The following is a 12,280-nucleotide window of genomic DNA, read 5'->3' as shown; positions in this document are numbered from 1 at the left end:
TGAACAATCTTTTCCTCACCTTATTTCTGTTATCAACACAACCCAGTTCCTTAGAAACTCCACATGCCCAACTGCAAAAAAAACTTGCTTCACACTGCACTTTTCTGACACTGCACAGAACATTTGTCCAGCTGCACATTTAGAACATAAACGCAGTATCTGGGAAGGCTGCCTCAGCCCAGTGGAAGGGCCGTCAATGAATGTTAATTCGTGCAACAGCTGAGACCAGTTTGTTACTCTCCAATGGGAGACTCGCGGGGCAAGTCTGTCTACTCTCAAGCAGGCCCTGTTGAGCTCAGCTGGGTTTGAGCAGAGTTTGTTTTGAGGCTACCCCTGAGACAAGGTTTCCTTGCATTCCATGCATTTGCAGGACTGAACTGCTTTGGATCTCTCAGTCCTGCCAGCAAAAGGGGACCAAATGCTTTGCTTCACAACACTGGAGCATAACAGAGCCTGCAGGATCAGCCCCGTTACTTATCCAGCCTCCTGTCCTCATGGTGGCCAACCAGATTCAGCAGCATTGCTGTCCAAAGCAGGCTGACCAAATGTTTGTTAGCCAGGAGGCCTGCAAGGAGGGCGGCTTTCCCCTCCCAAAGGCGAGGGGGCCCCCTTTCTCTCAGGCTGCCCCTTCTTTCCCAAAGGGTGATGGAGAGGCGACCCCACTCCCCTCATCAAACCTTGCTCTGCAGGGAGAAGCAGAGCCTGGCTGCAGAACGGATTCTGCCACAAATAAAAGAACCTCCAGCAAGTTGCTACTGGCAACAAGGACTGGAGCACCCGGCTGCAGCTTCTTATTTTCAGACACCTCTGGACCAACCGTTTTCACACACCGGCTGCAGTCCGGAAAGCTGCTGCAGAACAGCATTGTAGGAGACCCCCCGCCCTGGGGGATCCGTCCCCCCCCCTTTCACAAGCTGCCGCACACACAACTCCTAACAGGCTGCTCTGATCATACTCGCCCTGCACTGGGCAAATGTAGGGGTTCCTCAGGATTCCTGCAGAGTGTTGGAACTGCCTTAGAGTCAGCCCCCTGGTCCACCTAGCTCAGTATTGCTGAAACTGACCAGCAGCTCTCTGGTGTTTTCCTGAGGCTTCCCTCCTAGGCAGATGTTCCTAGCAGAGGCTGGATGGCCGTCCATCAGGGATGCTTTAGTTAGGACCCAACATGCAATTATGTTCTTCTTGGATCAAAGAGGTGAGGGGGGGCTGAGCGCTTCCTCCTGAGAGAGACTGGGGGCAGGGGATGTTGATATTTTCATCCCCTCCCATTGCAAGCATCTCCTGATTTGATGTTTTGAGAAAGGAGGAGTGCCTGATTCTGTGTGTGGCGAGAGTGTTATCTATGTAGTGACTAGGTGGCAGAGTGGGAGGTGTAACACTCTTAAGCAAGCCAGTAGTTCTTTAGTTTGTAGTAGCTATTAGAAATACAGTGGTGACCCGCAAGACGAACGCCTCGCAAGACGGAAAACCCGCTAGACGAAAGGGTTTTCCGTTTTGGAGGCGCTTCACAAAACGAATTTCCCTATGGGCTTCCTTCGCAAGATGAAAGCCCATAGGGAAATCTCCGGGACAGCGGGGAAGCGCAGCGCGTCTTCCCCACTGTCCTCGGACCTCCTCCGAAGGCTGGCGGCGGGCGGAGAGACCTCCTCCCGCCGCCAGCCTTCGTTTCTCCGCTATCCCAGACGGCTTTTGAAGGCGGGGGGGGGGGAGCAAAGACTTTCGCCCCCCGCCCGCCTTCAGAAGAGGTCCAGGACCTCTTCTGAAGGCCGGCAGGGGGCAAAAGTCTTTGCTCCCCCCTGCCTGCCTTCCCGGGAGAGCGGAGAAACGCAGCATGTTTCTCCGCTGTCCCGGACGGCTTTTGAAGGCAGGCGGGGGGAGCATAGACTCCCCCCCCCCCGCCTTCAGAAGAGGTCCTGGACCTCTTCTGAAGGCCGGCGGGGGGCAAAAGTCTTTGTCCCCCCTGCTTGCCTTCCCGGGGGCTTTTAAATCGCCCCGGGACAGCGGAGAAGTCCCCCGCTGTCCCGGGGCTTTTTAAAATGCTGGCGGGCGGCAGCGGAGGCTTCGCTCCCGCCCGCCAGCATTTTAAGATCGCCCCGGACAGCGGAGAAGTCCCCCGCTGTCCCGGGGCTTTTTAAAATGCTGGGGGTGGGAAGAAAAGCCCTTGGTCCCCCCCCCAGCCTTCAGAAGAGGTCGGGGGACAGACTGTCCCCGGACCTGGTCTGAAGTTGGTTTCCATAGGAACGCATTAATTGATTTTCAATGCATTCCTATGGGAAACCGTGCTTCGCAAGACGGAAAAATCGCAAGACGACAAAACTTGCGGAACGAATTAATTTCGTCTTGCGAGGCACCACTGTAAAAGGAGTTATGCTTCACAGCTAGCTTCCATGTTATTTATACTCTGCTGAGTCTGGAAGGTCTCTGAAAGTGCTCCAGTCATCTAGCCCAGTCGGGGCAGAACCAGTTATGGAGCCCAGTCGCTGACATCAGTTGAAAGGCGTACTGACAGGGGATGCTTATGGGCTGGAGGGGTCCTGGCAGCAGCTGGCAGGAGTGGCTCTTGCATTCTGGGATGGGGATCCTTGGTGTCCATCTTATAACATGCAGGTGGGCTTAGTCAAGCCACAAACAGGTAGGGTCTGCAATGCCCCCTGAATGTTCTGCCTCGGGTGTTTAGGAGTTCACATCTATGCTTACAGGGTCAAAATAGCAGGAGTCGTGCATGAGGGAAGTGATCCGCAGGCTTTGAGGAACTCGGGGATTTGGCATTTTTATTTTAAGGGACCTGAAGGGGGAAAGGCCCAAACACATCGCAATGGGAACGGAGCATGTTCAGCGCTCACCGACCGAAACGAAAAGCCAGGGCAATGGAGCACTTGGACTTGCGCTTCAACAGGACTTGTCCCATGGAAAAAGGTGTCTCAAACAGAGCCAGGGTGTGGATCCATCTCCTCAGTACTGTCTAACCCAGCAGTTGTTGGACTACAACTCCCATCATCCCTAGCTAGCAAGACCAGTCTGGGTCAGGGATGATGGGAATTCTAGCCCAAAAGCAGTTGAAGACCCAAGTTTGGGAAACGCTGGTCTGTACTGACCAGCATCAGCTTTGTAGGATTTCTGAAGTGTGCTTAGTCAAACCAGAAACACTTATGGTATGTACAGTGGTACCTCGCAAGACGAATGCCTTGCAAGACGAAAAACTTGCAAGACGAAAGGGTTTTTGGTTTTTTGAGTTGCTTCGCAAGACGAATTTCCCTATGGGCTTGCTTCGCAAGACGAAAACATCTTGCAAGTTTGTTTCCTTTTTCTTAAAACCGTTAATACAGTTGTGACTCATATCACGCGGTGTGGTAGCCTTTTTTGAGGTTTTTGAAGACTTTGGTGATTTTTGAAGCTTTTCCAAACTTTTCCGACACCGTGCTTCGCAAGATGAAAAATTTGCAAGACGAAAAAACTCGCAGAACGAATTAATTTCATCTTGCGAGGCACCACTGTATATAGATATAGATATAGGAGGGTTTTTTGGGGGGTGGGGAAAAGAAGAGAAACGACACATTTTTGTTCCTTATCTGAATGCAGGTTTTTACTTTTGTCACTTCTCCATTTGAAGCTTGTTATACAAATGGCACTTACAAAAAAAAAATATCAAGGAGAAAAAAAACTTGAACCAAATATACCAGAACGTGAGTAGTTGTTTTTTTCAGAGCCACAACAGCCAAGGAAGGAAGGCAAGGAGGATTCTCGGCTTTTAAAAAATCGTTACATGGGAGAAGCCAGCTGGGGTTACAAGTTTCAAACAGTCATCCATGAAATAAGGGGTTTTGGGGTGGGGGTGCAGCATGAAGTATGAAGGCCAGCAAGTATTGAAGGATTGGGGTGGTGGTGGCAGACACTCAGCCCCCCGGCAGCCGCCCCCTTTCCCCAAAGCTCTGTGTGTTTCCCTTGAGAATTCCCTGGACTTCACCACTCCCAAAATGTCCCGATAAATCCACGCAGAGCTCCTGGGCCATCCCAGAAGTGACCCTCCTTTCCTCGTAAGGCAAATCATTCCAGTTGCTCCAGAATTTAGCACCAAGTGCAGAAAAGGCCCCTGAAGGTGGCAAAGGGTGCGTGGCACGTTTAAGGCTTGTAGCGTCCTCCCGCCTGGATCAAAAGGTGGGCTGGTGCTTTGAATTTCGGCAACAGGAAAACCCAGGCGGGCTCCAGCCGTGGCTGCACTGGGGCTGATGGTCAGGTGGAGTTCAGTCACAAAGGGAATCTTTTCCTCCCTATGCATTGCATGAGAAATCGGGGTGCTGGAACAGGCAGAGGCTGCCCAAGCAAAGAGCCACAGCTGGCGCCATCCAGATGTTTTTGGACCACTTGCCCCAACCAACATGGTTGAATGACATTGCGGCAGATGGGAGCTGGGGTGCCAAACCTCTGGAGGGCCCCGGGTTGGCTGAGGGAAAGGAGGGGACCCCAAAAAAGGCAGCCCAGAAGAACAAACCAAGGTACACAAGACTTTTTCCAAACTCCCGAACAGTTAAGCAACACGCTACAAATGGATTATACAATACTGCAAATCTAGTACAGACAGTGGAGGTGGGCTCTTCGGAGAGAGCATATATAAATAGACAAGAAAGACGCTGTTTGGTCACCTTGGGTCGCCCCAGGAACCCCACAAGCAATCAGCTGGGGGGCAAGAGGGGGTTCAGAGCAGCCTTGGGGGGAAACCCTGGAAGAGGCACGTGAGGGGCTGCGGGGGGGGGGCAGAGAAGAGGTAGCTCCCAAGATGGGAGAGCGATGCCTCAATTCCGAAAGACCGCTTGGTGAAGGGGTAGGGCAGAGATTCCAGTTATATTTGGGGGTGGGGGGAGGAAATGTGCTGTGCTATTACTGTGCAAAGGCTGCTAATTTTTAAAAAGGCTGTCTATTCCTGTGAATCGAGAGCGGCAACTCGCTTCCCCCACAGAGTCCAGGAAGCGGTTGAAAAGCGTAGAGAGCCTCCTTCTCAAAGACCTCTGCAATGTGGGTGTCACCCCCCTTTCACCACCTTCCCTGGCCTCTTCCTCAGCCCAGAGCTCTGCTTCTGCCCCCCCCCCCCACAAACACGACTGAGATAAGACTCTCCTTGAGACACAAAGTCCCAGCCAGGAGAGGGTCACTTAAGAAGAGGGAAACAACGCCGTCCGTGGCTCTGGGGCCAACTGCTCCTTGTTGGGAGGCACGGAGGAGTAAAATAAAGGTCTCTCACGGCCCCCACCCCCTATCAGAGGCAAGAAAGAGGGACTGGTGCAGATCAGGTGTGCAGTTTGACATCTATCAGATGCCGTCATGGACAGGCAGTAATTTCACAGGTAGCTGTGATCCCTTCTATTATTATTTCGAGATATCAAAGACAGTAATATAAAAGAGGGGAGGATCTGGGCTCTAACAACAACTTGCAGCACCCGAGGGACACAGAGAGGGAGAGTAAGGCAGTGGCACAGCTTTGTCAGTGCGGTTCTTTCAAGCCTTTTCACTCAAGAGATGCTCCCTGGGCACTTAAGAGCAACGGAGGGTGAGCTCTTCCTCAAGCTCAGCCCCCGACGAGATGAATGACTTAGCAGTGGTCCACCAAAAGCAGCTCGCTAATTTTTAAAAACGTGGGCAAAGTTTCTAGTCCTCAGTAACTGTACTTAACTCGCTGGCCAAAGTCGGTCTCTAAACTGACTCTCGGACTTATCACCCACACAGACAGTCCATCTGGCTGTCCCCCCTGACACTTCATGGAGGGACAGGGTGTCCCAGGAGAAGACTTCTCTGCCTGAGTAAGGAAAAGTGTTTATGAAAAAGCCAAGGAGGAAAGAGAGACGGACAGATCCTGACCGGCTACAGAAGAAGGGAGAAGCCCTTTTCAGGCTTATCCACATGGCCAGCATTGAACCAAGATAAGACTCCCCTTGAGACACAAAGTCCCAGCCAGGAAAGCAGAAAGCGGAAACAGCAGAGGCTTCACTAAACTAGCTTCTTGGCTTAGGTCAATACTAGAATCGCCCCACATATATGGCATCAGGGGAGATGCCAATAAAGGGGGCGACAGAGGCTGCTCTACTTTAGCGGGATTTATTCCCTTTCAAATTCAGAGGACCGAGTTTGGTATTCCAACAAAGCAACATACACACACGCACACGCACCCTGCAAGAAGTGCACAGTTTCCTGCAGGTTAATTACATTTTTCCAGTTTCAAAGAGACAAGATCAACCCAAAACTTCTACGGCGGGAGAGAAGCAGCAGGACAGGCGGGGAAGGGAGCCTCTCTGCTTTAGGAAGGGAGGCAACCGAACAGGGAAAACAAGAGAAATTGGCAACTGAAAGCGAAGAGGGGAGACACAGAGAGAGGGAGGGAGAGGGGGGGTGGATGGATGGATGGAGAGCTTGGAGCGAGAGAGGGAAGTGCTAAAGTGCATTTAATACTCCCAGAGGGTGGAGGGGTCGATTGTGTCGGCAGAGGCTTTGAGGACGCCGGCGTGGTCGCCCTTCAAGTATTTCCCGTTCACTCGGATGGCCACCTTGTTGTAGTCGCAGAACTCGAAAAAGAAGTCCACCGGCGTGTCGCTGCTGCTGGAGACAGAGGCCTCGTTGCCCACCGTCCAGTACTTCCCAGTGGAATCTGGAAGCGGAGAAGGGAAAGGGGGTCATGCTGCTCCTGCAGAGGGGGCTGAGAGAAACTCCAGTGCCCAGCAAGGCCAAGGGTCAGGTTGCTGGGAGTTGTAGTCCAGCAATGTGGTACCAGAGCAGACATGGCCAAACTTGGCCCTCCAGCTGTTTTCGGACTACAACTCCCATCATCCCTTGCTAACAGGTCATGGATGATGGGAACTGTAGTCCCAAGTTTGGCCATGCCTGTAGCAGAGGTACCTTGGGGGACACAGAGGGTGAGAAATGTGGCTCCTCTTTTCAGAAGGAAAGCAGACATTCTTGTGGAACGTCAATGCAGCCCTGCCTAGAGCCCAGAGTTTTCCAAACATGGGTCTCTAGCTTTTTTTTGGACTACAACTCCCATCATCCCTAGCTAGCAGGACCAGTGGACATGGATGATGGGAATTGTAGTCCACAAACAGCTGGAGGCCCACGTTTGGGAAACCCTGGGCTAGCAGAACCAAAGCCAAGCCCCTCACCCCAAGGAGGAGTTCCCTACCTTTGATGTTGTAGGCCCCGTCATTGAACTCCAGCTGGAAGACGTCGTAGGAGGAGCGGTTGGAATCCAGGGTTCCTGTCACTTTCCGGCAGCCGATGAAGCCATGCTCGCCCCGCAGAACGATGATGGGCCGGTTGATCAGCTTCATGAGGAAGTGTTCCGTCTCACCTGTCCGCCAGGGAAGACAGAAGGAGGGTCATGCCCCGGGAGACGGGTTCGAATTGCAGGCCAAGGAAATTCCAACTAAACAGCAGGAAGGACTTCCTGGCGGCAAAAGATCTTGGACAGCGGCGAACTCTCCTTCCTTGGAGGTTTTTAAGCAGAGGCTGGATGCTCCTCTGTCAGGGAAGCTTAAGTTGTGATTTCTACACTGCAGGGCGAGTTGGACTAGATGACCCACACGATCCCTTACGACTCTATAGAGACTTGAGTGCTCTGTTTTCACCTCCAAGGCCTTGCATAGCTTGGGGCCTCAATATACCTTTTCCCATGAGATCCTACCCAGACGCTTTGACCCTCAGAGGCTCTCTTCCGAGAGAAGTCCAGAGGTTGGTTACCTTCCTTCTAAGCAGCAGCCCCCCCCCAACAGCCATGATGGGGAGCAGGGCTATGCTGATGGGATCTGTAGTCCCCAAACAGCTGCAGAGTACCATGTTGGGGAAGGCCCACTCTTGCAGATGCCAGAGCAGTCCTGGACCAGGCAGACGCTCTTGGCTGGGCTCAGTCAGACTCTGGTACTGTCTTAGAGGAAGGAAGAACCCTCGGGAAAACGGGATTCAGTTATGCCAAGGAAGCGCTTCCCCTCTTAAGTTTTGCCAGCGATTAAAAAGGAGGCGGCATTCTTCTTTCTCGGGGCATTTCCTGGCCTTCGATTCTGCTGCTCGGAAATTCCCTTCTTACTGTTATCACGACACCATTTTGACACTGGCTTTTTAATCACCACATGCAGCCTCGATACCTTTGCGGATAGAAATACAGTCATACCTCGGGTTACAGAGGCTTCAGGTTGCATTTTTTCGGGTTATGGACCGCCGAAACCCAGAAGTCCCAGAACGGGTTACTTCCGGGTTTCAGCGGTCGCGCATGTACAGAAGGGCTAAATCACGCTTTGCGCATGTGCAGAAGCGCTGAATCGCAACCCATGTGTGCGCATACATGGGTTGCAAACACTGTGGGTTGCAAACGTGCATCCCGCACGGTTCACGTTCGCAACCCGAGCGTCCACTGTATACAAGCTTTTCGTATTCGTATTAGCCTCATCTCCCCACGACTCTGCAAGTACCCCGAGTGCACAGGACAATTTTATGTCTCCCTGCTTGCTACCAGATACCAATCCTGCTACAACATACGTTTCTGGATTCTTCACAGAAGCGCTCAAGATCCGACGGATGATGACCTGTGCCACAAACTAGATTTAATGAACACTCACATCAGAGTGCTCTCTAAATTGATAGTTGTAGTCTTTTATATACTAACCATTTATCCTCTTTCATATCCGTTCCTAACCCTTCTTTTAGATTCTTATAGTCTTTTAGATATACCTTCTGTTTTAATACTTTTGAGCTTTCCAAAACATTTTATAGATTCTAAATGACTGTACCACCCCCTCTACTTATGCAGGTCTGTGACCGTATTAAAGATTTGACTGATACAAAATAAAAATAATTCCTTCCTAGTATGAGCTTTTGTGTGCATACACACTTCTTCAGATACACTGAAACAGAAGTCACCGGACCCTTAAATATAGTGAGAGGGTGGGGAGGGGTATTACTCAGAAGGGTGGTGGGAATGGGTGATTGGCTAATAGGTGTGGTAAACCTGTTGACGACTGTTAACGGGGGAAAAGCAAGGGATGAGATGGCCAAAAATAGCTTAATCATGTATAATGAGATAAGAATCCAATGTCTCTATTCAGACCAGGTCTCTCCATGGTTTTAAGTTTGGTAATAAGTTGCAATTCAGCAACTTCTCTTTTTCTTCTCTATTTCTGAAATTCTTTTGTAATAAGACAGCTGCTTTGAGATCTTGAATAGAATGTCCTGGGAGACTGAAGTGTTCTCCTACTGGTTTTTCTGTCTTGTGATTCCTGATGTCAGATTTATGTCCATTTATCCTTTGGCGTAGGGTTGGGCCTGTTTGTCCAATAGAGAGAGCTGAAGGGCACTGTTGGCATTTGATGGCATACACCATGTTAGAAGATGAGCAATTAAATAGTCCTGAGATGGTATGTTTGATGTTGTTGGGGCCAGTAATGGTGTTGTCCGGGTGTAAAGGTAAAGGGACCCCTGACTGTTAGGTCCAGTTGCAGACGACTCTGGGGTTGCAGCGCTCATCTCGCTTTATTGGCCGAGGGAGCCGGCGTACAGCTTCTAGGTCATGTGGCCAGCATGACTAAGCTGCTTCTGGCGAAATCAGAACAGTGCATGGAAACGCCGTTTACCTTCCCGCTGGAGCGGTACCTATTTATCTACTTGCACTTGCTTCCGAACTGCTAGGTGGGCAGGAGCAGGGACCGAGCAACAGGAGTTCACCCCGTCGTGGGGATTCGAACCGCCGGCCTTCTGATCGGCAAGCCCTAGGCTCTGTGGTTTAACCCACAGCGCCACCCGCATCCGGGTGTATGTGGCAGTAAAGTTGGCATCTGGGTTTATTGCAGGCTTGATTGATACAAGCTTTTTAAAAATAGTAATACTCAGCCAGAAGATGGCAGAGGTTGTAGCTTTTCAGGGAGAGCATGCAAGGCTGATGGTGAACCTCATCTGCATCAAAGGACTGTGGTTTCAGGCAGGGGAGGGGCACCTTGCTGCTGGGCCCCCAACCCCCTCGGCTCCAGGTACTGCAACTTATTACCAAACTTAAAACCATGGAGAGACCTGGTCTGAATAGAGACATTGGATTCTTGTATCGGAATTGGGAATGGGTGAATGGTCAGGGATGATGGGGGGGTGGGATCCATCCTCATTTGGAGGAGTCCTGCAGGCTCCCCATCTCTAGTCTAGGGCAATAAGGTCTTGTCTGTCACTCACCCTGGGCATCCCATGGACCTAAGCCCCCCCCCAACTCCCCCCACTTCCAGAGCCAAAGAATCCTTACTGGCTGTCTCCACCGTGGCGGCCAGCTGCCCATTCTTCTTCGCTGTGACGTATTTGCCATTTGCCGCTTTCAGGGTGATGCGCCGATCGCACCACTCGATGTCGAAGTAACAGTTGGCATTCCTGCTGTGGCAGAGAGAGCGCATGAGCGTGAGAAGCAACAGGCCAGCCATTAAGGTTTTATTCTTTTGGGGTGGGGAAGTGTACGCACACAGCTTGGATCCCCTGACTCAGCTGCTCTGGGGTTCGCTTTCCATACAGGGAGTCTGGGGTGTGATACATACGTAGCAGCCAAGTACAACATTCCTTGTTTTCCTAGAGTGGACATGCAGGGGAATGTTTGGTCTAGCCAGTCGAAAACTTCCTGTTTCCTCCTGGCTGGGACATACATCCTTTGCATGTGACTAGAGGTGGGCGTGGCCTTACCTGTGCAGGTAACAAAAGGGACAAGGCAAGCAGAACTATCTCTGTCTTTGACTTCCTCGTCGTTGGAGCAGGTTTTTAGCTAGAGATGCACTGGGATTGTCCCCATATGGGATAGATCCACATGTATATACTTTGTAACTAAGTCTGCCTTCAGGGATCCAACTGTGAACTGATGTGAGTAAACTTCTTTTATATACTTTAATCAATATTATGGCATGTTTTTTTATTTTAAGAGAGATATAAGGGAACTTACCAGGAACCTAATATTGAGAGGCTTACAAAAGCCTGCAACCAGCTACCTGCCGTGTGTTGAAAAGGGCAAAGTAAAACTCTGCTAAGTAAAGGAACTTGCTAGCGTAAGTTAGGAAGGATATTAATAAACAATATATCCTCTCCTGCCTCCCTGAACATTCCCACAGGGAGAAGTGGGGCCCCTACACTTTGTGCAGCAATATGCAGCCGGCCTCGATCCACACAGAGGAAAGCAAGTGGTTGGCCGGCACACGGGCAAGACAGCATTGTATGGCAGCAGCTGGAATTTTACAAGCCACCTGGATCTTCCCTGGTGATCAGGTTTTCAGACTCAGGTGACAATTTCAAGGAAGCTTAGATTTCTCTTTCCAGAGAGGTATCCCTCATTAGCCTCTCGCAGCGACACCAGCAAGAGAGTTTTGTGGCAGCTTCAAATACTAACTTATTATGGCATAAGCTTTCATGGACTTTGCTTTTGTTTACTTGCATTTGATTAAGTAGACTGTAATCAAGAAAAGATTATGCCATAAGGATGATAATTCTTGAAGGTGCCACAAGACTCTGTGTGTGTGTGTGTGTGTGTGTGTGTGTGTGTGTGTGTGTGAGAGAGAGAGAGAGAGAGAGAGAGAGAGAGAGAGAGAGAGAGCGCGCCACATTCTCTATTCATAAACTGGGGAACGGATCGAATTCAAAGGCTTTCCTCGTCCCCATCCCATGGTTTGTCTTATGCTCATTGAGACCAGGGCTTTTAGTGTGGTGGCACCTGCCTACTTCGAATGCGCTTCCAGCAAACACCAGACAGGAACCTACCGTATTGCTTGAAATTCACCTGCTCACTCCGTCTTTCCTGGAAGAGTGATCCGGTTCTGCTGATGCCCTACTCTCCTCTATGATTTATGATGCAATCCATATTTGTTTTATTGACATAATGTTGTGGTTGATTTTGTGTTGTTCACCACTACAATTTGTTTTCTTTTTAAAAAAGAAATGGGGTATAGAAATTATGGCACTCAATAAGTTAAAAAAAACAACAGCAACGGCAACACATCACAACCTTTAAAACCCCCGAAAAACCTCTTATTCTAAACTATTCACAGGATGACAAGGATGCCCCAAAAGCTCATTCAGACCCATTTGCCTAAAAGAGGACTCACTTAGTGGAGGCAGTGGACTGCACCCCCCCATTGGAGGTCAGGGTCCAGTATTTCCCAGTATAGGTCCGGAAGGTGCATTTCTTAGTATCTTTGTTGATTTCCAGTTGGAAGGTTTCCTGATCGCTCTCCTCATCCTGATTGGCAGAAAGGTCCATTCCTGAGAAAGGAGGGAAGGGAGTAAGACAGAAAGAGAG

General features: G+C 50.4%; 1 protein-coding gene across 2 annotated transcripts in view; it reads right to left on the bottom strand.

Annotated features, from left to right (window-relative positions):
* Positions 1-3,555: 3,555 nt before the first annotated feature.
* FSCN1 (fascin actin-bundling protein 1) overlaps positions 3,556-12,280 on the bottom strand; it is a 42,062-nt gene continuing 33,337 nt past the window's right edge. Inside the window, exons 2-5 of one of the 2 annotated variants that reach the window (XM_028707245.2) lie at positions 12,087-12,243; positions 10,256-10,380; positions 7,163-7,330; positions 3,556-6,634 (exon numbers count right to left, since the gene is read on the bottom strand). In XM_028707245.2, coding sequence (XP_028563078.1) covers positions 6,432-6,634; positions 7,163-7,330; positions 10,256-10,380; positions 12,087-12,243 — 653 coding nt within the window. In that variant the 3' untranslated portion in view covers positions 3,556-6,431. The remainder of the gene's footprint in view (positions 6,635-7,162; positions 7,331-10,255; positions 10,381-12,086; positions 12,244-12,280) is intronic. The other variant, XM_028707246.2, reaches the window with a different exon arrangement.

Source organism: Podarcis muralis, chromosome 14 (assembly GCF_964188315.1).
Source record: "Podarcis muralis chromosome 14, rPodMur119.hap1.1, whole genome shotgun sequence".
Classification (NCBI taxonomy): Eukaryota; Metazoa; Chordata; class Lepidosauria; order Squamata; family Lacertidae; genus Podarcis; species Podarcis muralis.
This window is presented reverse-complemented; position numbering and strand designations above follow the sequence as displayed.